The sequence below is a fragment of the Pezoporus flaviventris genome, unplaced genomic scaffold, assembly GCF_033815535.1.
Source record: "Pezoporus flaviventris isolate CSIRO_AGI_PZ_B2104156 unplaced genomic scaffold, CSIRO_AGI_Pfla_v1 ptg000050l, whole genome shotgun sequence".
NCBI classification, from domain to species: Eukaryota; Metazoa; Chordata; class Aves; order Psittaciformes; family Psittacidae; genus Pezoporus; species Pezoporus flaviventris.
In genome coordinates this window covers 4,816,982-4,844,495 of record NW_026892598.1, presented here as the reverse complement: position 1 = coordinate 4,844,495, position 27,514 = coordinate 4,816,982, and the positions used below count along the sequence as shown (strand labels likewise).

Genomic DNA, 27,514 nt, shown 5'->3' with positions numbered 1-27,514 from the left:
TTGATCATGCTCAGTCATAGAAGCACCAAGTTTGCTTAGAAGAGGAATAACTGTAGTTCATGCTGTTTAAGGAAGATGTCACTTAAAACTGTTTGAGCTTGTGTAGAACGGGTATCTGCAAAGCTGGAAAGAGCAATCTCAGAAAATAACTTGTAGATGGGAATGCAAGAGGGGATGTGTTTGGGGCTTGGGGGTGTTTGCAGTCTGTTGATATGCCTCCGTTTCTGCCTTCCCTGAGCATTCAGATGTTTATCTGGAAACTTCTGGAGTTTTGTTTGACAGAATTCGTGAAAATTTTGTTTCTTTTACAGTATCTTGCTGCTTTATACCCTGAACCTTCCTTTGTCACCATTTCTGCTGTCTCTCCATCTCAGTCTAAACTTTGACTTGGTTTGGTGTCCCAGATCAAATGTGATTTGTGCTGGAATAGTTTAAAAATCCTCCGTAAATGTATTCCACATAATAGTATTCCCTGAGCAGTCAATAAGATTGATAGGTGAGATAACTGAATTCACTCTTTGGTCTTGCATTAACTGTTAACAAGTACTGACCTTTGCGCACCCCTTTGCATCAAACAGGAAGATAATGTTACTTGAATGGAGACAGGAACACTGCTGTGGGAAAACAACAGATCTGAAAATTGGGCCTGTGATTGTCTTTCTTCTAAAAACATTTTAAACATGACTGGGAATGTTGCCAGGCACTGAAAGAGAGTTATCCTTACTGTTAAATTGTTGGCTTGCTCCTTGGCATGTGTTGGCCTAAACTACTGCTCCCAAAAGAGGCTGGAGCAGAGTTCAGGCCTTAGGAATGTCCTAGGAACTGTTCCATTTGCATGCCGTTAACCTGTTCTGGAGACTGTGATATATGCCTAGGGTGAATGTGGACCCTGCTGTGCTACTTGGCCTTGATATTGGGCTTATCTTGGTGTACTTTAACTTGTTTAAGTGAATCCTAAAAGTCCAAGGTCCCAGTGGAATGCTCTATCTAGTAAACCATTAAAGCCACAAAAAAAAAAAATATCTTAAACTAAAATGATGTTTACGATAAAATCTACTTTTAATTATATAGTTTGTTTGGTTTTGTGGCAACCATAACAAATCTTCTGAACTCAGAAAGGTTCATTATGTCTCTGATAGTCAAGGTTTGTAAATCTTAATTTGTAATACTTTCTAGCTCAAGTAAAACTGTCGTGTTTTCTGGTTTGAATTGATGTATCCATATTTTTCACAATGCTGTTATCTTCCTGCAGACCTTTTATCTCTGAGGATGGGTTACAAGTATGTTTGTAGGGGAAAGGGCATTTTGTCTGCTACAGGCCTTGTATGTGGGACAGATACATTGTGGGAGGCTGTTGGACAGGTACTTTGTATGGGGAACAGATGTCATGAAAAAGCTTTGATTTTTTTTTTTTTTCTGTATTTTCTGTATTTTAAGGACAGGAGGAGTCTTGAGTAACCATGAGCAACCCTTTTGTACGGATTGTGGAGCCACTGGACATTAAACAGCCTCTGAAGAAATTCTTCAATCTAAGCAAATTAGAAGATGCAAGATATGGTACGTTGACAACATAAGGAAAGCATTTCATCAGCATTGAACAAAACCTGAAGAGACATTGCAACATTGGATAATATTTGGTCTCTGGAGGAAACTGAATTCAAAGAGGGTTCTTGAAATGTTAACAAAATTTAATTTTAGAAATTTAGAGTATAGAAAACCTGGCAAGATGACAGTATTCATTTCTCAACATGCTGTGCACACAGCAGTCATGTTTCTCTTGAGTGGATGAAGAGGACTAGGCAAAACTAAGAGCAAAAGTTTTCTCAAATACTGCTATGCTGCTCTCAAAAGCTAGAAAGGACTTAACACTAACATCTGGCTGAATCATCTGTAGAGATTGCTTTGCTTTGAAAAGAGTAGTGGCTTGAAAATCCTTTCTTAGGAGAATTTTTCTTTTGTTCCTCTGACACTTCCTGAATGTACGTGGGCATCTTCCATGTGGCAAGGGTAAAAATCTTCCAATATGTGCCACTGACTTAGAGAGCAAGTATTTGTAGCTTACAGCTGTCTGTTTTGGGTATTTTTCCTCTTTCAAAAAGGAAACAAGTGATTAAGAATTCAGGAAGCAAGAGGAGGAATGTTTTCTCTGAACGTCAGCAATGCATATCCGTTGCAGGCCCAGGTAGTGTGTAAGTGAGAAAACTATTAATGTCAGATTTGGTGTGTGAAAAACAAAGATGAGTCTTAAGAAATAGACAAATACGTATATGGTATTACCAGTTGATCCATTCCAGGATTCTAAGAATGGGAAACTCCAGAGTCTTTAAAGAAAAAACAACTAAATTCTCACTGCCCTACAGAAAAATGGGTATCTGAGCAACCAAAGAACTGGGGGTGGGGATTAGGGATTAAAAAACCCCAAATCCAAACAAAACCAACCACAACAATGAAAAACCAGTACACCCATCCCCCCGTGCAAATGATTCTGAATGACTTTGTCCTGAATAATAGTTAGGGTGTTTTTATGATAGCAGCAATGAGGTCTCACTTTGATTAAGTAATTTTTGTGTCTTGGGGACCGTGTGTAGAAAGTTGGGACAAACTTCTCAAGAGAGTTTTGAATGTGAACATTCTGAGAGGAAATCAAACAGCTGTGATTACAGTGGACCACGGGAGGAAGCACAGAGAAGCTTTTACTGTTTCTGTTTTTTCTTCACACCCATTGGTTGTAATAAGGCTGTCAGGACTGCTTCAATAGTATTTTGTGTGATCTTCTATAGGTATTTCTGTCTTGAAGAAGGTTAGCAGGTGCCCAGTCTTAAATGTCCAGTTTCATTCTCCATCTCATGAGAAGAGATTGCCATGAGCACTAAAGCTATGCCTTTCAACATATCACATAGAAAATTGTATGTTTCTAGTGCATTTATATGACTGTGTTCAGTGGCAAGAGTGAGAGGAAACTGCAGAGAAACAGGGTAAGCACAGCATCTTTTCAGAACAGTATTGCTGTTGAGGATGGAATAGCTGTGGAAAAGATTCCTTTCAGCAAAGATGTCTGCGGTCTCACAGGGTCTGAGATAATAAATCTGCTCAAAGAAGTAAGGGGAACAGGTTGGTTACCACTGACCTGACAAAGCTGGAGGCTCGAAAAGGATGTCTGATAATTTATGAGAATACAGGGACAGCACTTGAAGACCCATCTGCCCCAGGTGTCAAATGCTGTGCTTGCTGACATATGCCTTAAAGTAAAAACTGAACTTGTTTCTTGTCTCTTACCCATACAGCACGCCTGCCATTTTCTATTAGAGTCCTCTTGGAAGCAGCGATCCGTAACTGTGATGAGTTCCTAGTGAAGAAGGCAGATGTTGAGAACATTCTCAACTGGGAAGTGGTGCAACACAAGAATGTTGAAGTGCCATTTAAGCCTGCAAGAGTTATCCTGCAAGACTTCACGTGAGTGTGATGGTCTCCAAAGATTGGAAGAGGGGCTTTTGAAAGTGTAGCAATACTCAGCTTGGGATGGATGTGTGAGCTGAAGGAAAAAGTAGCAGTGAAATGTGTGGAAAGATCTTTTTCACCTTTCCAGGATGCCATAATACATAATTCTGTTGTAAAGGCAAACACTCGTGATGAAAACACTAAATGAAGTGCTTCTGCGTTGGAGAAATTGATATCTTTATGACACTTTTAGAACAGAGGGAAAGAAAATGGGATGGATAAATTGCATCCAAATGAATGAATTCAGAGTTTAGAGGTTTTGTTGCTTGGAGGTGGAAGGGAGGTAGGGTGATGTCTTTTACCCTTGCCCCAGGACTTTTGCTTTCAGTTGTCTTCCTTTTTCAATTCTCATTTATACCCCACATCATTACTTTCTCTTCCAAGTAAGTACTATTCCAAATATATTTTTAAAGACTTCTCTGTTATTGAAAAGGTGTCTACTTTTTCCCAGAAATGTATATTGAGATTCATACGTAATGGCCTCTGAAAACTGGCCCTTGTTATTGCAGTTTGGTTAGTCTCCATGTGTCAACACGTAAGAATCCCTAGTAGATGTTGACAGTCAATTTTCAGGTGGAATGGTAGATTCTAACTGGTTTTAATACAGCATTTGACTTGCAAGTCCACTGTCCTTTGTAAGAGAGTTTTAAGTTTAGCTCATTCATGGTAAGCACCATGCTGCTCAGCTGCCAGTTGATTTTTTTTTTTTCAGAACAGTAAAGTAACTTAGCTTCCTTGTGCTCTGCATTTTCCCAGAGGTTGGTCAGGTGCTAGAGACCCAGCACAGCTCAATTCCTAACGGAAATTGTTGGGCTTTTTCGAGACTTTGCCAGTGTGGCAAAATGTCAGTTGAAAAACATGCTAATTTCCTAGCTGTCTTCTACGTGCTGGCTGTTGTTAACATTGTAAAAAACTGGAGCACAGAGGAAGTTGAGCTTTCAAGCAAACATTGTCTGCTTTGTTGCTGCACTCTCCTGTTGAGTTTTAAAAACGTGCCTGTAAGTCTGTAGAGTAGCTACATTCATAAAAAACGAGCTTCTGAACAGGCTCTTGAGTGGGATCTTTTGGTAAAGGCAGCTTTGGCTGCTTTCCAGAAGCCATACAATTACATTTTCATGTCCTGATTAGAATTACTGAATTTCTAGATCTCATCATTTTGTAGTTATCCCGTAGATAACCAGTAGATGGATGTTGTATCTGTTCCTTTTCAATGGTATAACATTTGTAGGCTAACAAAATAATTCTTACGCTCCCTTTCTCTTACTCGTGCTGTTCTGCAAATTCACCTAAGTAGTATAACATGGTGTTTGCTGTTGTCCTTGGAATATGTATATCCTAGGACAGTGAGCTGCTTCAAACAGCTGAACAACATCAGGTAATCATGTTAAGTTTAGATAATGTGGACCCTTTTTTTCCTGTTTGTTTTGGTGAACAGGATCTTTGAGGTAAAATTTTGTGGTAATTACAAAGCTTTTTCTCATCTTCTTTCATTGTTTCTGATAACATTTTAAAATCATGGTAGCTTCTGTAGCTTCCTTATAATCAGGGTTGCAAACATAAGCTCTCACTGCTTTGGCCTGCTCTTGTAGAAACACAGTGTTCTGAATTATACCAGATCCTTACAAGCACATCATAGACAGCTCTCCTTGTGTCAGCAGCCAGCAAAATCAGATAGGCTAGCATGCAAGAGGGTTTGCCAAACTGATTGAAAAGTGTCATGTCCCTCTGTAGAAACTGAGAATGCATGTGCTGAGAAGCACCAGAAGCTTTGTTAAGACAAATATGGGAACATGTATGATCTGTTAGGTGAGATGGGTGTTGAAGTGCCAGAACTTTTTGTTACTACTCTGTGTTTGCCTATGACTAAACTTGGGTTGGAAGTGGAAAATGGACTCTCCTGTGCAATACTTTGACCCTCTGTATAGTTTACCTACCTCAGTTAGGATGGAAGTCTTAATTTAGGGATTTAAAATCCTTTTGGTTGAATGAAACATGCATAAATAAAAAGACCTGTTAACCTTTTGTCTGAGTCACTTGAAGTTCAAAGGCATGCAGGACTGTCACAAGATTCATGAGAAGGCAGAAATACGAACATTGGCTTACTGCCTAAAAGTGTGCTATTTGAATGTCATTTGTGATACAACATCTTTTGTCTGTTGTAAGTAGAATTTGTTAGTTAAGATGAATGGTACAGCTTATTTTTGCCTTTCATGTCTGTCCAGTGATCTGCCAGGGCAGTTAAATCCAGTTCTGAAATACAGTTATTCCGCAAATGTGTTTTGCGGTCATATCCTTTGTAATTTAAGAAATCCGATGCACTGCTCTACCAGTTTCACTTGAAGCATGGAAGGTAACAAACAGTCCTAATTACGGAGAACATTCTTCTGTGCTTCACAAAACTTGGAAGAGACTACTCTTGCCTTAAAATCAGTTAAAAAACATAGCAAAGAATCCAGGAAAGGCCATTGTAATTTTCCCCCTCCTCACTTCTTTCTTAAACAGAATGGGGAGGAGAGAGAGGAGCAGAGCAAAAGAAGAGAAAGTAGTTCAAAGTCCCAAAGGAATGCTGACTAAGATTAGGTTTCCAGATCCCCAGCCAAGCACGTTAAAATGCATCTGTTACTTGATGAATTTTGGTTTTACCTTTTCATTCTCAACAGTGCTCAGGATATAGATACAACTCTGTCCCTTCTGCTCTTCTGACTTTGTCTTCCCAAGGGTACTCTCTTTGCCTCAGAGTAATGATCCCAAGAGTCTGGGTAAGGCTTTTGCTTGTTTTGTATGCGACTGTAGGTGTCCATTCTGCATCTCAGGGTCTTAGTTGTGTTTTCTTTCTTGGGTTTGGGGGTGTTTTTTGTTTTGGATTGTTTTTTTTTTCTCTTTTCAAATTGTTTTCACCTTGCCTATTTCTGTTCTGTTCTAGTGGGGTACCTGCTGTGGTTGACTTTGCTGCAATGCGTGATGCTGTGAAGAAACTTGGTGGGGACCCTGACAAAATCAATCCTATCTGTCCTGCTGATCTGGTGATAGATCATTCCATCCAGGTTGATTTTAACAGACGGTAAGGATACAAAATAACTCTTCTTAATAGTAATAGGTAAGCTGGGTCCAGTTACCAATAGTAAAGGTAGTTCCACTGGTGATATTCTTATCATTTGGACTACAACATCCTAGACTCTAAGACTCCTTAAGGTAGACTGTTATATCAGTTGCTGCGAATTAGGTGGGGGAATTCTGTTTTTTTTCTATTGTGCATCTCTCAGCAGTGCAAGTCTGGATTATATGTTAATAGAAACAGTCTTTGTCCAGACCTGTGGTGATCATAATTTTCCATAATAATACTGCATTATTATTAGTTGCTCAGAAATAGCTCTTTTCCATATGCAGTTCTTTGACCCTGGAGGACTTCTTGGAAATGACAAGTGAGAATGTCTCCTTTCTTCTTTATTTGTATAAGACCTGAGCTGCCCTACCTGAGCTCTGACTTTCTGTTTGTTAGTTCACTGCCTCCACACAGAAGAGCACAAGACAGTGATTAATAGGCCTGTACAGGTACAGGAAAGAAGCATAATGCTGTTCAGCCCTCAGCATACTACAAAGAGATGAGCACTCACTAGACCCACAGTGAAATACAAGACCTCTGCATAGGGGTCATCCTACCCTCCATGATAACTAAACATGAGCCTAATGAACTACTTTTCCTAACAGATCCTATGATTACATGCTTCTTGGTGGTTTCCTTCCATCTTCCAAACTCCTGAAGTTTTTCAGTCTGTTTTTTTTACCTTGCGTGCTAAAATACTCTGTGCATATATTATCCTCTATAGGAGGTAGTTTTGAAGTGGGACGCTTAAATTCTAACATTGCAAAGAAAAAAATTCCTAGAAGGTAAATTGAGGAACATAATTTCCAGTATTTAGAGTGGAAGTGCCAGTATTTAGAGGCTTCTTTAGAATGAAAATACTGAACTTCTAAGCAGAAATGTATTGTGAAGCCTGCTTAGAAGAAGAATGTTACTAGGCAGTTTTCAAATACAACTCTTTTCCTACTTTTTTTTTTTTAACTGTAGACTAATAAGCATACAAGTTCTTGCTGATGCTATTTCATAGTTGTCAGGGGCCAAAAAGGGCCAAAAAATTTTATGAATGCAACTGTCAAAATTCATCTTTTTTTTTTGTTTTATTTTTTTGCGTTTTTTTTTTTTTTAATTTTTGTTGTTGTTGTTGTTGTTGTTTTACACATGCTGCATCTATTCTTAACACAAAAGTAGGAAATAATAATCTAGAAACTGGTTTCTGGGGTAATGGGTGTTCTAGCACTAATCTATTAAACTAGAAACCTAAGCTTTTTTCTTTTTAATTTGCATCATGTCATTTTTACAATCTTTGGGAAACAATTTCTTTGTGAACAAGGTATTTCATCTTTACCATGGGGCAAAATAAATTACTATGTTTCCTTTTCTGTCTTAATTTAATACCGTTCATTTTATGTTATCAGTAGTATCCAGGACTTCACTTAGATAACTTTTTGCTAATAACTACTTTTTGTCACAGCCTCATCTTATTTCTCTAAGGCTATATACATCATGAACATTGGCCAGCCCTGTGCTTCAGTTTTTTCAAACTCTAGTCTCAAGTTAGGCACCTGTTTCAAAGAAAAGTTTACTAGCTCTTTCTGCTTTGAAGCACAAGGGCTTAAGGCAGCACTGTATCATGAGTGATAACCTCTTCTGAAATAAATTTTCAGGGCAGTTGGGTTCTGCTTCCTGTTACTGCTTTGCTGATTTCTACTGATTTAGTATTACAAATTTCACAGTGCTCTAACATGTAGTGTAACTTTTCTCAGGCTACAAGTTCTAGGCCTGCCATGTGTGTAATATGCACACTAGCAGACTAGCTAATATGCAGACTAGCACTCACATTTGAACCAAGCATTAGCTATTATCTCTTAAGATTTCTTAAGCCTTTGTCATTGGTTGCCTGCAGTTTACAGCTGCAGTGAGATTAAAAATATGAGCTTGATCAGCATTAACACATTAGCTAATAATTCTTTTTTTTCAACCTTTGGGTATATCTGACCAGACATAAATTTCAGATGGATACTCTTGGTTCTGACAGTAAGTTATTTTCACTTGCAGATCAGACAGCTTGCAAAAAAATCAGGACCTGGAATTTGAAAGAAACAAAGAAAGATTTGAATTCTTAAAGGTACTAAAAGAATCCTATTTGCATGGAGAATAGTGCAGTGAACAAAACCTCTTCCAGTGCTCATGTGCATTGAAAATTGTTTATTCCAATTCTTTCTGTTTCAGTGGGGCTCTCAGGCTTTTAAAAACTTGAGAATTATTCCACCGGGCTCTGGGATCATCCACCAAGTGAACTTGGAGTACTTGGCAAGAGTGGTAATGGATCAGGATGGCTACTACTATCCAGACAGCGTGGTGGGCACTGACTCGCACACCACCATGATAGATGGCTTGGGAGTGCTTGGCTGGGGTATGTGCAGTAGCGTATCATGAGCAGTCTATTGTCTGACTAAGCTGTGATTCAGACTGGTGAGATGACCCTGGCAGGTTACCCTCCACCCAGCTGCTCACAAACTTCTCTTGCCATCAGGATAAGTGTAGAGAATCAGAAGGGCAAATGCAAGAAGAAAATCATGGGTCAAGATAAAGACAGTTTAGGAAGTGAAGGAGGGAGAGCACAGGGGAAGGAAATGAGAGCAAGTGATGCAAAGACAATCAGTAACCACCTCCCATCAGCACACCAAAGCTCAGCCAGTCTCTGTGCAGCAGCTACTTTGGAAAAATTCCCCTACTCACTGCCTGCCAGTTTTAATACTGAGTGAATGTAATGTTACATGGCATGGAGTATCAGTTCTTTCAGTTTGGGTCAGCTGTCCTGGCTGTGTACCTTCCCAATGTCTTGCCCACCCAGCTTACCTGCTGAGGAGCAGAGTGGCAAAACAGAAAAGAGCTTGACACTGTATATGTACAGCTCAGCAAAAGCTAAAGCATTATCATGTTATCAACAGTGGTTTGGTCACAGATGGCACTGTATGGGCTGCTGTAAATAAAAAGTTATCTCCGTGACAGCCAGACACAGTACACAGACTGACCACAAATTCAAAGAACCTGATAAGGTTTCTTACAGTTATATCAGACTTTGTAACTAAGCTCCCTGTTCTGATAACAACCTTAGGTGATTTCTGGTGCATGTGTTGTTTTGTTTGTTGTTTTGGTTTTTTTTTCTTTTATATTTTTCTTTATTCTGCATTTAAGTCACCAGGAAGCAGGCAAGAAAAATTTAACTTAGACTTCTGGAAGCATCGTAGTTGTTTGGGAAAGCAGAAGAGTTGAAACATCAGTGAAAATCAGTTTTTTCCCTTCATCACAGCTACTTTCAGAGTGTTTCTTTATCTAAAAGTACTTCAGATACTCTATTAGATTTAAAATGCTTAAAGTTTAATCTGAGTGAGTTAAATATGGCTAGAGAGGCTATTGTGAAAAACAGCACTATGAAGCATATTCTAATACCAGAAGTCTTCAGAATATTTGTTACAGTAATAAATACAAGTAATTCTTTTTCTGCTTGTAGTGGCAAACTGCAATATTTGAATTATTGACTAAATAAAGAGGTATGAAATGAAAGTATTTGCAGTCATCCCACGCATGGTAGCAAAAACTTTAGTTGAACTTTCTATCTTTCTGTGACATGGCGATAGGAATCCTATAGAAATAGATATGTACAAATACTTAATGCATTGTGTTTATTCAATTAAACTTTACTTTGTTAAATTAGCAAAATGAAGTAGTCATTTGACTTGCATTCCTCTAGTACTGAAGGGTGCTTAACACAGAGGTTCCAGCCTGCAGATGCCCAAACCTGGTTGAAACTTAGCAGGTATAAGGAAGGTATTTCTATCTTAACAAATAGCTTTTCTGTTAGTGTTCTTTAGAATAGTCTGTGCTCTTGACTCTAATCTTTCTTTCCTTTAAAATAACTTTTTAAATTTTTGCTTGGTGATCAGCAGTCATGGCCTGCACACATTTCACAGCACAACACATTCAATTGCATGTCTTTGGTTATGCATTGAATGCTTAAGTTGTTAAATAAAACTTCTACATCTATTACTGTAAAAGTCAAACTTACTTGGAGTAAGTTACTTAGAATTACCCAATATCCTAGCTAATGGCTGAGGAACAAGGATGAAAGTATGAAATGGAAAGAAATTAAAAAGCCAAACATTGCAGAAACTGAAGCAAGATGAGGAGTGCCACTTAAGCAAAAGGCTAAGCCCTCTGATTTTCTGCCTTCTCTCCCCTTTCACACTATAAATTGAATCATCATCAGTTAATTGTACTTTGTGGGTATATATTTGATATATTACTAACTCAGTAGTTGGACTGTATACTTCTGTTGTGTACAGGTGTCGGTGGCATTGAAGCAGAAGCAGTGATGTTGGGCCAGCCAATCAGCATGGTGCTTCCTGAGGTGGTTGGCTATAAGCTGCTAGGTAACCCTCAACCACTGGTAACGTCCACTGACATTGTGCTCACCATTACCAAGGTAATTAACGTGACTTCTGCTTTGCCATTACTGCTGGAAGCTGTGCATGTTCTGTAGGACAGTGTCACTGTACTGCATGCTTAGGAGCCCTGTGTGTGCTTTCATGTAGTCATTTTGGACTTTTCTTTAAGCTTTATCACTCTTTGTGGGTTGGAATCAGGTGCCTAAGGGCAACCACAACTTTGCTAGACAAACCTGATTCTCAGAAGCCAGACAAAGTAGAACAGAGAGCTGATATCTCATGGCTTGTTCAGATCCTCATGTGCTGACCTGTTTTGGAGCACACTGCATGTAAAAAGATCTTGTTTCTCTGCTCCCTCAAAAAAGCATACAATGACTGTCTTTTTGAAGTCCCCATTTAAGGGAATGTAAAACTTGAAAACACAGTAAGCACTGGAGTCTGATTTCTTTGATCTGCAGCTGTTTCGCCCATGTGTCATGTTCATGATATGCTTATTCACTCTGTGGATTGTGACTGAATTAAGAGAATTACTGGGTCAGCATTAATGTTTTTGGAGGTCAGAACTTTGGTACACATGTTCATCATGAGATGAACATGAGGTCTCGAGAGAGAGCCTCCAAATGGAGAAAACCAGCATTTTATTTTGGTTTTTTTTTATGAGTTGATGCAGATGTTGTGTGTTTTTAGTCATTTGCAGTTTGATTCATGTACTTGTGCAGTTATTTCTTCCTTTTGCTTCATCTTCCTGGGTTTGCTGTCTAAAGACCCCACATGGTTCTCCTCTCCTTAGAACATCATGTTGAGAAAAACAGTTTTTCTCAGACAGACTCTAGTTTAAATGAGAGGAAGAGCAAGTTTATAAGGAATAAGTCCTTGTCTTGTACCTTATGATTAAAACTTTACATCTCCGTGTCATCATCTTTGTGATTTAGTTTACCAAAGCTTCCTGGTTTCAGATGGCTGTAGAAACTTCTGAAAAAGGTTTCTCTGAAGTTGGAATCTGGATTTCATAACATGCATGCTCAGGTTGTTTAACACTTAGCAATGACACAGGCACTGTATTTTTGTAACAGCACCTTCGCCAAGTTGGAGTCGTGGGTAAATTTGTGGAGTTTTTTGGTCCTGGTGTAGCCCAGCTGTCAATTGCTGACCGAGCCACCATTGCCAATATGTGTCCCGAGTATGGAGCCACAGCTGCCTTTTTCCCAGTGGATGATATCAGCATTGGGTACCTGATACAAACTGGTGAGTGTAAAAAGATAACCATGGGTTAAAGGTGTAGTTGAATGCAAGGACTCCAGGTCTATATGGTGTAGTCAGCAATGGATTGAATCAGGTGGAGCTTGAGTGCTTTTTTTTATCCATGCTTGCTTATTCAGTCTGTTTCTTGCTTTTAGGGTCCATGTTTTTTTAGGAAGAGCTAAGTTTTAGATTGTTTTGCATGTGACTACCTGATTAGACCCACCCAAACTTAGCTTGTCCAGATGAAAAAAGCAGGAACCCAAGTTTTTGTTCTGCAAAAACCATGTTCAGTCGCTTTATTTCTAGTGAATTTCTAATGTTTGTGCCGAAAGGGTTTTGTAAAGCAGTGTACAGTGTGAACAGTGAAATAGCTTGTTATGCATTTTTTTAATTTTTCTGTCACATGGTAGTGCCTCAGTTTCATTTGTGTTTTGTTTTTGCTATATGTCTTTCATCTTAGGTCGTGATAAAGAGAAAGTTATGTGCACAAAAAAGTATCTTGAGGCTGTGGGAATGCTAAGAGATTTCAAGAACTCCTCTCAGGACCCGAACTTCACACAGGTTAGAAACTATTCTGTCTTCTGGCTCCTTGCTTTATGCTGTGACCTGTTTTAATGTGACAATTGCCTGTTTTTCACAGAAAATCAGAAATAGATATGGGACTCCTTATTGGCTTGGTCCACACAGCTTAAGGCCCAGTAGAATGAGTCAGCTGGCTCTCATGAAAGCTCTGGCATAGGTATAGATTGGCTTTCAGTTGAGCTCTAGCTGGTGCAGATTCTGCAATTTGATCCATGTAGTTTTGAGAAATCTAGTCCAGACTCAGAGCTATGAAGGTAGTGTGGATGTTGTCTGTGTAAGCTTTGTCCCAGTTTTACCCTTCTTTCAGTAACTTATTTTGTTGTGTGAATCAGGACACTTAGAAGCACTGTGTGGTAACTGCAGACCACAAAAATTGTTTTGTGTGCAAAAAAATGAAGATCTTACTCAGTGTCCAGGAAAATCAAGAATATTCCTGGTTTTCTCTACAGTAAGAATTTACCTTGTAACTTTTGTTAAAGTTTGCATGATTATTCAAAAACCTTGGTAAATATAGGAAGGAAGATGCAGCAACAAAGTTGAAAAATTTGTGAGGAACAGGAAAATATGATAATCACTATTTCATAATAGACTGAATATTCTCCCCAAGGCCAAGACAAATAGTCTGGTTTATGCCAATACCAGCATTTCTTCACATCATTGTTTTCTGAAGAGGACCCTGCTGCTAGCATGTGAAAGGACATAATTCTTAAAATCATCTATATTATTTAGTTGCTTTAGTCACACGTTGAGTTTTAAATAACTAGGGTACTTCTGGGAGCCATACCTGAGAGCTGACAGGGTTTAGAAGTAGAGTAGTTTCTTTTCTTACGATCTTTCCCTTCTCATGTGTCTTTAATTTCTGCAACAAACATAAAGATGTGCAGACATAGCCCTGGTTCAACAGCAGAGGTAACCATACCTGTGGCTTAATTGGCTTTAACTTGTCATGGAGTGCTGAATCGCTCTCTGTTCCTCTTACTGAATAGGTTGTTGAGTTGGATCTCTATACTGTTGTGCCTTGCTGCAGTGGACCAAAAAGACCTCAGGACAAAGTTGCTGTTTCGGATATGAAGAAGGACTTTGAGACTTGTCTGGGAGCCAAGGTAGAGACTAGGAACCTTTGAGTGTGTAAGCTAATGCATGTTTCTAGAAATGGTTAAGTGTTCAGGACCTACCTTCTGGTAAACTTCTGTGTTATTTGCATATGGAAAGTACATGAGGATGTCTGAATATAGTTTCAAAGATTACATCAACAATGGGTAGTTTAAAATTGTGTTGATGCTTCCCTTATAGAAAGTTGTTCATGTCCTATTGAAATGGTAGTTCTTTCTGATTTTAGATCAGTCTTAGGCCTAATATGGTTTTGGTATACACTAGGGATTTATGAAATAGCCTTGGTGGGTATTGTTAGAGTGGACCATGGTGGGTACTGTTAGAATCAGCTATTGCAGTAAGCTCTCTTCTAACTACCCAGATCATCTTTCCAAGCAGGTTATGCCGTGAGCTCCACAACGTAGTTTTGCAATCAGTACTCAGTCTTTTATCAGATGAGAACTGCATGTGTATCTGTGGCTGTTTGATGTTGGTGGTAAAGATAGAAAAAAAGATTTCTGCCTACATCATCCAGTCATCGAAAGAAGAGCAAGATTTTAATTTGAATTAATATACCCGGACACTTAAGTTTCCAAAATCAGCTTGAATCTTTACTTAATACAGTAACTGCACTTGATAGAGACAGTACAGAAATCTAGTGATGTGAATCTAGGTAAGCAATTCCCAATAATTCTTCTTTTGATATATGTTCCAAACTCCATTTAGTGACCTTGTGCTTTCAGATCTATAAGTGTAATTTTTCATGTCATGAACAGTGCTTTCTGGCTCTTCGCTTTTGGTTTGTGGGTTTTGTTTTGGGTTTGGGTTGTTTTGGTGTTTTTTTTAGCTGTCAGGCTTTTACTTCTCAGGTCAGCTCTTAGTATAAGTTTGAACTGTATGATATTCGTGGCTTAAAAAATCTTACCTATTAGGTCTAAAATCTTGGGGCTAGGTTGTGTAACTAGACTCTATGTGGTCAGGAATCTGGAGCATCTGGGAGCAAGGAGCATCTGAGCAATCTAGAGAAGGATATATTCATGCAGGAAGAAAACACAAATACATTTTACTGTGAAAGTTGTCTCTTTTACCAGTAAACAGAGAATAGGATAGACCCTAGAAAAATAATTTTTGACCACCAATTTGACTGTCGAGAAATGCAAGCCTTCACCATCGGACCTAAAAGTGCAAGCATGGATGTGATTGACAGATGCTTCTCATTTGTGAAGTTCCCAGCCCATACTAATATCCAGTCAAAATACTAATATTAACCACATTCTTACTTTCTTCTCTTACAGCAAGGATTTAAGGGATTTCAAATTGCCCCAGATCATCACAACAGCATAGTCAAATTCAATTTTGAGGGGTGTGACTTTGAGCTTGCTCATGGTTCAGTAGTGATTGCTGCCATTACAAGCTGTACAAACACCAGTAATCCCTCAGTTATGCTGGGAGCCGGTAAGCTTATTTCCTTAAATTTGCAGTAGTTTCTTTATGGCTCTGGCTGTGTGTCTGAAAGACAAATACAATACTGATGTAATTCTATGTGCACAGTGCTGTTTGTTATTTAAAATGCTAAAACTGAAAACTTAGTCTCTAAGGGTAGCAGAATGAATTCTGGAAATTGTAGCTAAAAATGTGGATTGAAGAAAATGTATACTTCTTCACTGTCTTCTCCATGGGGCAAGCTGGAACTGAATTAACTGGCACCTCTGACACTTGTTCAAATGCAAAGAAGCTGTGATATAGACCTGAGAAGAAGCTGTTGAAAGTCAGAGCCACAAGAAGAGGGACAGTGAAGAACAGCCTATGAATTGAAGTCTGAAGGTGCTCTGACCTAGCAGCAGAGTATAAAGCACATTTTGCTAGAGGTGTTACAGGGGAGGATGAGTACAATTAGTCTAAGTTGAGTGTGTTAAATTTCAGGTCAGGAGGTTGTTCATTTTTAACCTGGCTCATCTGGGCAGAAAATTTCTCATTCTGAATGTGTACTTCCAGCAACAAAGTATGAATTAAAGGAGTCAGCTCAAAGGATTCAGTCTGTGTGACACCAGTTCAGCCATCTTTCCCAGTGCTTGTCTACATGCTCACATATTTCTTTCCGTCACAAACATGTGCATAGACCCTGTCTGTCCCTTTAAGGTCATCACTGCATTAGGGCTTACTGTTCATCAGTGACTTGCATGATGGGATAGAAGGCCTCATCAGCAAGTTTGCTGATGATACAAAAGTGGGAGAAGCGTCTTATGCTCCATAGTGCTGTGCTGTTATTCATAAGGATCTAGACAGGCTAAAGAGATGGGCAAAGAGGAACCTTTTGAAATTCAATAAAGGCAGGTGCAGAGTGCTGCACCTGGGGAGTAATAACCCTGTGCACCAGTACAGGCTGGGGGCTGAATGCTGAAAAACAGCTCTGTGGAGAGGGAATTGGGGGTCATGGTGGACAAGTTGTCCATGAGCCAGCAGGGTGCCCCTATGGCCATGAATGCAAATGGTATCCTGGACTGACTTAGGAGAGCATTGCCAGCAGGTCGAGGCAGGTGATTCTTTCTGCCACACAGGGCTCCCAGGCTAATAGCATGCATTTTTAACACTCTTAGTGGGGATGCTGATCTTTCAGCTTAATAACCAGGTTTTAAAGTGTAGAATGCTCTTCAAGATACAACTAAAGTAGGTACTTTGAACACATTCACTACTACTTAACACAAAGCAGCCTGAAGAATATAGTAGATCTTAGCATAGTCCTAAGGATCTTAGCATATGTGCTGAGATCTAGTGGGTACTCACACCTTTGCTGCCTTTTGGAATAGCAGTGCTTGTGCTTTGACCTTGACAAGCAGAGAAAAAGAAATTGTTAGTCTCCAGCAACTGTACACTAGGGTATTGAGAACCTCCAAGATACCCACACAAGACATGTTAATTTAGCTTTCAGAGTAGTTTGAAATGAAAGTAAATAAAACGTACAGTGATCTCACACTAAGTAACCAAGCTGAAAGAAATCCCAAATAGGAATAGTTGTTTCAAACTGCCACTGTATATCCTGTGTACTAAATGATGTGCAGGGCTTGTGTATCCGTGGAAATAGTGTATGCTGAAGTAGCCTTAACAGCCTAATCTGTGTTGGATAAAGGTGGTGTCGCAACTTAAATTCTGGCATTTACTTGCCGGTTTTTAGAGTTTGACTTTGCATTCTTTTCAGAACTCGTATTGGCAGGAAAACAGAAGCCAACACTTTCAGGCAGGCTGGGTTGTCCTAGGATGATCATTTGTTCATGGTCACATTTCCAGAGGTTTCTAAGAGCTTCAGTTTCCACAGCTCCCTCTGGCAGATAAGGAGACTCAACAATTTCAGCAATAGAATGTTTTTTTTAAATTAATGTATCTACCTTTAGGGCTCCAAATCTATCAATGTAGGCCTTTTAACAGACCACTTACAAGTGGAGAACTCCAGATTACGTCTAACACAGCTGCCAAACATCTGGTAAAGACAAAGCAGTCTGATTTCTTTGTATTGGAGATCATGTTGGATCAGAGCAGAGCTTCTGTGTATTTTCTTATCTAAGTGGATGTGTGAGGGAGAATGAGGCATGAGAATGTGAAGTTTTGCTTAGCTGTGGCTTCTTTTGTATCCATCCAGGGAAAGGGCTGGAGGGAGCTTATTTTCTGAACATTTATGTGTGTATGGACAATTTGTTTGAAAGGTGGAAATTCAGGATAAATGTGTTTCTGGTAACATACGCTATACTGCATCTCTGTGTGTTACAAATCCAGGGTTGCTAGAATAGCACTCCTGCAAGAAGCTGTAGATCATGAGATTGTTTGTTTGTGACAAGGGCCAGAGCTGGTACTGTCACAGCCATCTGCTTCTGAGGGCAGCAGATCACATGTTGGCAGTTACTTCAGCACTGAGTCACTAGACCAGCGTAAGTGGGAAGTTAACAATTCTTCATTGCATTTTATTGTGAGACACTTGTCTTACAAATAGTGTCCTGAGTTTTGAATGTCTACATGCTATGTGAGTGTGAGTGCATCTTGTTGAATGCAATTTCCAGCTGCTTTCCAGTGGAGCAGAAATTGCAGGCTGGATCTACAGTTCAGATGAGCACTGGAGCTCTAGCTGGTTATTCTGGGATTGGTGCTGTTGGCTCACTGTACTATTTTATTGCTGGAAATGGAGCCTTTTTCTATTTTCCGGTTATTTAATGGTACTTCCTTTAACCTGCTGATCCACAAGACTGTCCACTTCCAGGAAAACTGCAACTGTCCTTTGCATTTTTCAGGATTGCTTGCTAAGAAAGCTGTTGAAGCTGGTTTGACAGTGAAGCCATACATTAAAACTAGCCTGTCCCCAGGAAGCGGGGTTGTCACTTACTATCTGAGGGAGAGTGGAGTTATGAGTTACCTTTCCCAACTAGGGTAAGAGTGCTTTTCTTACTGTTGTCCCGTGGCTGCTTAACTAAAATCATTGACAACAAGCTATGCAATAGAAAAAGTATTTCTCTGTACAGCTTGAAGGATGTGGCAGGTACCCTACAGCATGATCCTGAGTAAGTTAGTGCACTGCTGTTGTGCTGGCTGACTGCACCAGCAAAGGAGAGGGCCTGATGCCTGCTGTAGCTTCTGAAGGCTCATGTTCCTAAGCAGGAAAAATGGGTTATTTCTCAAGATTAATGGTTTTAAAATAACATAAATGACCCTATACTGTTGTTCGTCTTGCTAGATGACACATTTCCTAGCTATTTATTCTGCATGCATGGACAGTCACTGCAATGATAAAAATTGAGCATTGGTGTTTTCATCAGCAATTCACTTGTTGAAGCAGTACATCTTCTAAAAGTAACCCTAGCCAACTGCTAAGGGGTTGCTCCAAAATAGCTTTTTGTTCACTGATGGTTTTTGTGCTCTGTCTAGGTTTGATGTAGTGGGTTATGGCTGTATGACATGTATTGGCAATAGTGGACCCCTGCCAGAGCCTGTTGTCCAGGCCATTACACAGGTATGCAGTTTTTCCTGTGTAGCTCATTTAGATAAGCTGTTCTCTGTTGTGTGCAGTTCTGAGCTGTGTTATACTATGCAAAGTAATATACATGTGTGTGAAGTCTATATTCTCTTTTTTTTTTTGGGAAGTGCTTTGGAATTTTTTGGAAGGAGACAGTTCTATGACTGTCCAGTCATTGATGCGGCACCATTTCGCAGCTGTACAGACCTGCTAGTGTACAGTGTCTGCCAAGCACCTCAGATACTGTTGTCTTGAATTGTGTCTTACAGGGAGACCTCGTAGCGGTGGGTGTGTTGTCCGGCAATAGGAATTTCGAAGGGCGTGTCCATCCCAATACCCGTGCTAACTACCTGGCTTCCCCACCACTGGTGATAGCCTATGCAATTGCAGGGACTATCCGGATCGACTTTGAGAAAGAGTGTTTGGGTAAGAGTGTCAGGATGCTTCTTTCCACAGCTTATAAACTAAACTGGTTGGAATTAAGCTCCTTAGAAATATTTGTCCCAGAAAGATGCTTCAAATATCTGAGTACGTCTGGGATAGAAAGCGTTGAATTGTTAAGAAACTGAGCAACAGGGAGTCTGCATGATGGAGAAAGGGGGAAGCCAAGCCTGACCAGTATTTGAATTCCACAGGGGCATCTTTTGGGTTATATCTGGGTGTGACAGTCTCTCATGAGCAAACTGACCTAGCACTTTGTTTGACCAGGTAGCGCAGCTAGACAACCCTCAATGAACCTTTCCAGCCTCAATTATTCCAAAAATTTTTCTGGAAGGTCATTCAGAAATTACAAAAGAAGGTGTATATGTACAGGCATCATGAAGTTTATAAGGCCCTCTTCTGTCAGACCCTTGTAGGTGAAAAAGTGTGGCTCACAACAAGATCAGAAGAAACACACAACTAAAGGACACCATGGTAAACTTTTCTTCTTTTTTTAAATGAAAAAGTTATGAAAAAAACATAACAATGCCATTTTCCATAGGAACAAATGCTTCGGGGAAGAAGATTTTCCTGAAAGATATCTGGCCAACAAGAAATGAGATTCAGGCTGTTGAGCGTCAGTTTGTTATTCCTGGAATGTTCAAGGAGGTCTACCAAAAAATAGAGGTGAATTAGGTGCAGTAGGTTGATCGATGTGCTATGCTATTCTGAATGTGTTAAATAAGCTGGTCTTGATAATGAAATGAGCCTTTTCCTTCTGTTGCTGTTGCTCCTGTTCTGACAAGTATTCAAATGAGTTTTGGTCTGTTGTGGGTTTTTTTTTTTAATGGCTTCTGGTTAATTAAATTGGCTGTTCCCAACTGTCTTCAGACAGTTGTGTCCTGAAAATTGCTCCTTCGTGCCTTTTTTTTTTTTTTTTTAACGTAACATACAGGTGATGTATTATAAACAGTAGGCTGATATTAGAAAGTGAGATATTCCAGCTTCACAAATAAGATTTGCAATTTTACCTGGATTCTGAAGTAATTCTGTTGCTTCTGAAAACTTAGAAATCAGAGGGATATTTTTGTTTGTTTTTCAGACAGTAAATGAATCTTGGAATGCCTTAGAAGCTCCTTCAGATAAACTATATACTTGGAATCCCAAATCAACATACATCAAGTCTCCACCTTTCTTTGATGGTCTGGTACGTGCACACTTTCCCTTTGAATTGAGCCAAAGTGTGTTACCTTGATTAATGTTCCAGGTGAGGCAAAGCCACTTCAAGGAGCCTGGGAGCATCCATCATAGCCTGTTGAGGCCTTGCTTCTCAAATGTTAGAATTAGGCTATTCCATTCATTTTAATACAAAGTCATGAGTGAATATGAAGATTGTAAAGATTCTCAGTCACTTCAGGGCTTTCGAAAAGTTTCATTTTCCTTTTAAATTTATATTTAATTAATGTGACTCTCTTCAAAAGAGTCACAATGGAAGTTAGGGAAAAGGACGGGAAACAAACCTCACAGTTCTGCCTGCCTGCCTTTTGCATCAGGTAGTTCAGTGTTCATACTGCTATTTCAATGCCATTTACAAGAAAATGCAGATTTCAATGTATGCAGATGTCTAGGAATCCTGTGTTTTCATCTACTTTCATGCATATGCCACAGGAAGCCTCAGTTAATGTTGTGGGTTTTCTTTGCTTCAACTGTTTTCTTCACCCATTAACTTGCTGGCAGACAGCCAGGACATTGTATTTTGTTCAAGAATGTAATAATTTTTAATAGTTTTGGGGTCTTCTCTTTCTTTCAACTTACATAAAAAGGCAGACTTTATTTTGCAGTTTGCACTTTTGAGAAAGAAAAAGGAGTTCTGTGTCATACTTTAATGATCTTGTTTGTATTTATGACGGTTTAGACTTTGGCTCTTCAGACCCCGAAAACAATTGAAGATGCTTATGTCCTGTTGAATTTTGGGGATTCTGTGACAACAGACCACATCTCTCCAGCTGGGAATATAGCAAGAAATAGTCCTGCAGCTCGTTATTTGACCAGCAGAGGGTAAGCTTTACTTCTTGATCTTGTTATAAATTGGGAAAGGGAAACAAGCCACAACTACTGTACCATGTTACAGGCTCACGTATCTGCTGTCTGTTCACATATACTTGTATACCTTGATAAATGCCTGGAGAACATGTAAAAGAATAAAGAAAAGCATTTTTTTCTCTGCTGCTTTCAGCAGCTCTCACCAAGTGTAAGAACTGGGATATACTGTAACACTGGAGAGCTGAAGACCTTTGGAGAGAGGGAAGGCAAAAAGATAATTTTCAGGTTATATTTTGCAGTAAGTCTATTCATGAATACAGGAATCAAGATTTGTCTCCCTGATAGAAGCAAAATGATCATGGTGCTTAATGCCAAAAATGTGTTTTATGCTAGTTTCTTCTAGCATGTGCAACTGTTTTATAGATCTAGGCTATCAGGAGCAACAGAATATCCAGAAGTTTAGGTTTCAGCGCAGCTGCAAAGACTGGCAAAGCTATTATGGTTGGAGTCCAAACTGCTGTCTTTTCATATGGCCAGTCTGTCAGTTTAACAAGGGGCTCAGCTTAAGGCCAGACTGGGACTTGCTGAGTTTCCGTATTCGGTCTTCACAGGTAATATAGTACTTCTATTCTCTGGTTTAGCACTTCTTAAAATTTCAGCACTGTTTTGAGGAACAGCACCGACATTATTAAAAGACAAAAATAATTCACTAGGCCTAATAATTCTGGAGAGGAAATTTATTAGAACAATATGATCTACTGAAATTTAACTGCTTTTGACTCTTTGGCCCTTGGCTATCAGTCACTTTGAAATGTAAAGAGGCCTACAGACATTACAAACCAGGTGTTGAATGTCATAGCTGCTGTTTGGATGTAGCCCAGTGCAAACAGTCCAATTTTTCATCACATTCCAGTACATTTTTTGTCTACTGGTTAGGCTGGAGTGTCGCCTCCTTCCTGTATCTCTGTTTACAAATGAACTTTTTCTTCTGGAGTTCTAACTTGCAGCAGGGTCTCTCTCTGCCTTGTAGATGTTTTAGTGCAGTGGTGTCTCTACCTTTGTTCTGTATGCTACAGTAATACAAATAACAAGGAGTATTTACAGGAGCCAGCTATTAGGAATTCTGTTGCATCTTCTGACTAAATGTGAACAATATCTTTGAAACATTATCAGATACTGCTTTCTAAGGCAAGAGGTAAGAATACTATGCAACCTGCTTTCTGTGACCAAGCTGTAGGTGTGCCTCTGATTAGTTTATTTTTTGTTGTTTGGGGTTTTCTTATTCACTTCAAAATCAGCTAACTGGATGCTACTGCCATGATGGGAACTATGTAGATACACCTGCCTCAGAAACACCAGATCATTTCTTTTTTTAAAGCACAGAGAGTGCTTCAGTCTAAAACCAACATAGTTTCCTTTTTTTCTTGGTTTGCTTTTTCCTAAATAGTTTGACTCCTCGAGAGTTCAATTCTTATGGCTCCCGCAGAGGGAATGATGCTGTCATGGCCAGAGGAACATTTGCGAACATTCGCTTGGTGAACAAATTTATTGATAAACAAGGACCTCAGACTGTCCATTTCCCTTCTGGGGAGACTGTAAGTACACATACTGATCTAAACTGAGGTTTATTGACCATAGAGTGGATTAGTACTGGCTTTCCTTCTTACAACTGGGGTCATTTACTTAAGTACCTTTAAAGTAAAGCCAGTGAGAGGAGAGGAGCTTCATTGACCAAGGGAAGCAGGTCACACATGTGGTGCTATCGGGCATATCAGTGGAGGGTATAACCACTGTAGAAGGGGTAGTGGAAAGCACAGGTTTGTGTTAGGAGTGAGATCAGGCTAGAAGCCACAAAGCACTGTATGGTCAGTACCTTGAAAGTGCTGCTTTGTGGAAAGTGTGGGCTTGAGCTGTTTATATAGGGCAGGTTTTTTTTCCTTGTTTCCCTGGAACTGTGCTTCTACCCCCATAAAGTGTGTAAGTGTTTGGCATTTTCATTCCAGCTGGACGTATTTGATGCTGCAGAAAGATACAAGCAGGCTGGCCATCCTCTGATTGTGCTGGCTGGAAAAGAATACGGTGCAGGAAGTTCCAGAGACTGGGCAGCTAAAGGACCATTCCTCTTGGTGAGTGAATACAGTAAACTTGGAGGAGGACAGTTTTTAAAAGTGCATTAATTTGTCGGGAAGACTGGCTTATGACCAACATCCTAGGTAGCTCATTCTCACTTTTGGTAGCAAGAGCTGTTGTGAAATCTCAACAGTCTCCAAATGCCACAGTACAGTGAAAAAGCTAGTTAAATATTAATATACTTATTAGACTGGAAGCCTTGTGTAATCTTCAGCTAGAAATCCAAAAAGCTACACCAGAAAGGCCATTTTCTTTCTTCTGCTTGCCATAAGCCAGGAAACCTTGGGTCTGCTTCCAGCTGCCTCCTTCAACTCACTTAGCAGGGAAGATAGAACATGTATAAGTAGTACTAGTAAAAATGAAATCTGGCATGGCTTCATCATGCAGATTGCAGGGATGCTTAGCAGTATTGTTATAGGAGCCTAATAGAAATCCACCTACAGTGAAATACCTGTTTCTTTCTTTGTCTTGTCCCGCCCTTATTTACCAGCCTGAACTCTGATTCAAGCTTGCTTGGCATGGGATTTGTAAAGGAAATACTGTATTATTAAAGATTTGGATGAGTTGATGTTTAAGATTACATTTGTCTGTAAGTTTTTGGGGGTTTTATCCAGTGATAATTTTTTTTGTCTTACCCGTATTAACATATAAAAATTTAGAAATTAATTAAACTGCACTCTGGAGCTTGTAATGTAGGAGGGCAGCCCTGAATTAGGAAGAGTTATGGAAATGACTAGTGGTGTTCTACGTAAGACGTGTCATAGAAGTATGCAGGATTCCTGAGAAAGCATACGGAATTTTTTGACAATCACACTTCTTTCAGAGACGCTTGAATGTTAACATATAATCAAGACAGTCCACTGTCAGACCAACCTACTAACTCTAACAGTAGCTGATAAATGAAATGGAGGGGGACCACAAATGTACCAATTTCCTTCCTATGAGCACAGAAAGGCTACCCTGAACAATGAAGGTAACTACAGCTGTTGTATATTTCCCAGGGTGTCAAGGCCGTGCTTGCTGAAAGCTATGAGAGAATTCATCGGAGCAACCTAGTAGGGATGGGAGTGATTCCTCTGCAGTATTTGCCTGGAGAGGATGCAGGAACTTTAGGACTCAGTGGACGGGAGCGTTACACAATTGTAATTCCCGAAAAACTAAAACCGCAGATGAATGTCCAGGTTAAGGTATGAGACACCTAAGGGCTGTAATTTACCTCAGAATTAACTGTCTCTTCAAACAATGTGCTTTCATATGGCAGTAAGTTTCTCTTGCTTGAGGGAGGGGGAATTAAGAAGGTGAAAAAGATGAAAACAGTTATTCTAAGAGGGATTTGCTATGATGGGATATAAAAGCAGCATACCCAAGCTGTTTTATTTAGCGCAAAACAGTCCTGTATTTTGGAGCAGTCATTCAAGTCCACTATATTTTTTTTCTGTCTGTTAAATGTTTGAAGCAAAACGAAAAGTGAACTGTAAGTATTAAATAAATTAAACTGATCTATTGAAACAAATTCAAAACAATTAATTGATAATTTAACTGACAAAATGTAGTACACATTGTAGCATTCAAAGTGAAGTCTAAAGAATACCCGGCATAAAAGGTAGTTCAGGCCCTGTACTTGAAAGACTACTTTTTGTCTAGCTGACTTAACCTAATAGCATGCTGCTGCGAGTCTGCTCTTTTACTGCAGTTAGCAAAACAATCTACTTATTGCATTATTTAATGCAGGTGATCTCCCTCATTTAGTTTCTAATGGTAATTTTTTACATGTGCCTCATTAACTGTCCTGAAATGGATAAAATACAGATCACAAATTGCTGGTCAGCTTACCAGCTACAGAAGAGTGGCAGATGAATGCGCAATGTGCATTCATCTGGAAGTACCTGACTAGGGACTCTTCAGTAAAACACAGTGGCTTTATTCACTTCATACATTTGTCTCTGTGCTAATCTGAGTCCCAAACGCTAGGCCACAGGGAAGTTAATGAAATTAATATTGCTGTTGTACATAAACTAGAAGAATGACCACTTAGAAGAACAACAGGAATTGGTATGACCACTTGAAAGAATGCTCAGCTTTCATGTCTCTAGGCATATATCAACAATAAATCTAAATAAGCCAGCAAATGCAATGCAAGGAGAGTCCATACCGTGTTAATTATGGTTTGTTCTAAACCACTTTCCTCTTAAGCAGCTGGCTATAGTCTGTAGAAAGAAATACTTGTATCTGTAGTAAAAAAAGTAAACAGTGCCTGTTTAGTTTAGCTTCCTATCACAACTTCTTAAGAAGGCAAAACTATTGTAATAGTCCTTTTACTGTGATGTCATATAACATGTGTAATGTTCTCCTGCTTGAATGACTTTCTTTGATCCCAACAGCTGGATACTGGGAAAACCTTTCGTGCCATCATGAGGTTTGACACTGATGTGGAGCTTACTTACTTCCACAATGGCGGCATTCTGAACTACATGATCCGTAAAATGGCATCCTAATCTAAAATTTTAACCAAAAACGTCCAGGTACAAGCCTGCTTCTGGTGAGCAAAGTAAAATGATGGTAATCATAAATTTGAAAGTGTGAACCATAAAGTGAACAAGTTTTTTGTGGATTGTACTAGAAGGCTTGTTTACAATGCTTAGTTATTCTATGTATCAGGAAACTGGAAATGCTTGCCCAATTAAACAGCATTTATTATTTGTTTTGTATGGTGGTTGGCTTGACTTACATTAGAGTACAGTGCAAAAGTCATTAAAATTCTGTGGAACTGTTGAAAATAATGTGCTGATTTCATATATTTGGTCAATTTAGTATGTCTCTGAATTTAAGTACTATTCTTACATCAATGGTCCAAAAATTAACTGACAGTATAAAAAAGTTGTTACTCCTTTCTGATTACCTGATACTGACTTGCTTTCTCACTCAGTTTACCAGAATCTGAGTCTAATACTGAAATGAATTATTTAGCCTTTTATTAATTTTTAAAAATGTGAACTTTGTTGTTTAAAATCTAAGCCTTTGTGGAAAGGTGAACCTATTGGGGATAATATTTCTAATAGATGAAATTAAATTTATTTTCAAAAACTTTGGTGTTTTTTGTCATGTTATCCTCAGTACCAAGATGCAGAACGAAGCTTTGATTTTAAGCTCTTCTCATTGTCCCTGCTGGAGCAGAGCTGTACAAGTCTTGACTTCTTATGTTTTAATTCTTCTTTCATTAAATAATCTGCATGAGACCAGATGAATACAAATACTGTCAGATACTGGCAGTCTTCTATAACCCAACAGAATACTGTTGTGATGTACTTTCTTCTGTTCTGTGTCCTCAGGCAGACAACCTACCATAATTTCAAGATCCTTTTTCATGGCACTTTGCTACCAGTGGTAACACTGTGTTCATTGAAGTGACTGTCCAATCCACAATATCACATGAATCAAGTTACAGCAATAACAAATATCCTCTTACTCAGAGATAAACAAAGTTATAGTACTAATTCTTCTCTTCAGTATGTAGTATTTAGAGCAACTTTCACAACAATTAACAATGAAGAAATTCTTTCAAAGTAATCTCCTAATGTATTTTTATTGCTGTTAGCTCCAGCTGTATCTTGAAAAAAAACACCAAACACAATGAGGATAGCTCTGAAATAATTCAAGAGTCTTATAAAGGTGCTACGGATTGCACTGTACCTGCAACTGGCTGTTTGTGCTTGATTACAACAAACAGCAAATTAGCAAATTCAGCAGAGGCCCACTGACTTATTGCACAGAGCATCTCTCAGAACAAGGGGAGAGAACTAGGACTGTTTAGCCTGGTGAAGAGAAGGCTCAGGGACAGTTCTGCTGTTTGTGTACAAATATCTGAATGAAGGCCACAAAGAAGATGCAACTATCTTCTTTTCAGTGATGCCTAATGACAGGGCAGGAGGCTCTGGGCACAAACTGAAACGCAGGAGGTTCCCTCTGAACATCAGGAAGTAC

The 27,514-nt window shown here is 39.2% G+C and overlaps 1 protein-coding gene across 1 annotated transcript; it reads left to right on the top strand.

Annotated features, from left to right (window-relative positions):
• Positions 1–1,416: 1,416 nt before the first annotated feature.
• On the top strand, positions 1,417–26,617 carry ACO1 (aconitase 1). Its single transcript, XM_061468741.1, has 20 exons — positions 1,417–1,557; positions 3,285–3,453; positions 6,422–6,559; positions 8,636–8,705; positions 8,810–8,993; positions 10,927–11,066; positions 12,102–12,273; positions 12,731–12,831; positions 13,839–13,955; positions 15,240–15,399; positions 18,222–18,357; positions 18,853–18,937; positions 19,210–19,366; positions 19,923–20,047; positions 20,463–20,567; positions 21,276–21,418; positions 22,851–22,998; positions 23,407–23,529; positions 24,535–24,720; positions 25,915–26,617. Exons 1-20 carry the CDS (start codon positions 1,461–1,463, stop codon positions 26,026–26,028), a joined length of 2,670 nt encoding a protein of 889 aa, XP_061324725.1. The 5' UTR covers positions 1,417–1,460; the 3' UTR covers positions 26,029–26,617.
• The last annotated feature ends 897 nt before the right edge of the window (positions 26,618–27,514 follow it).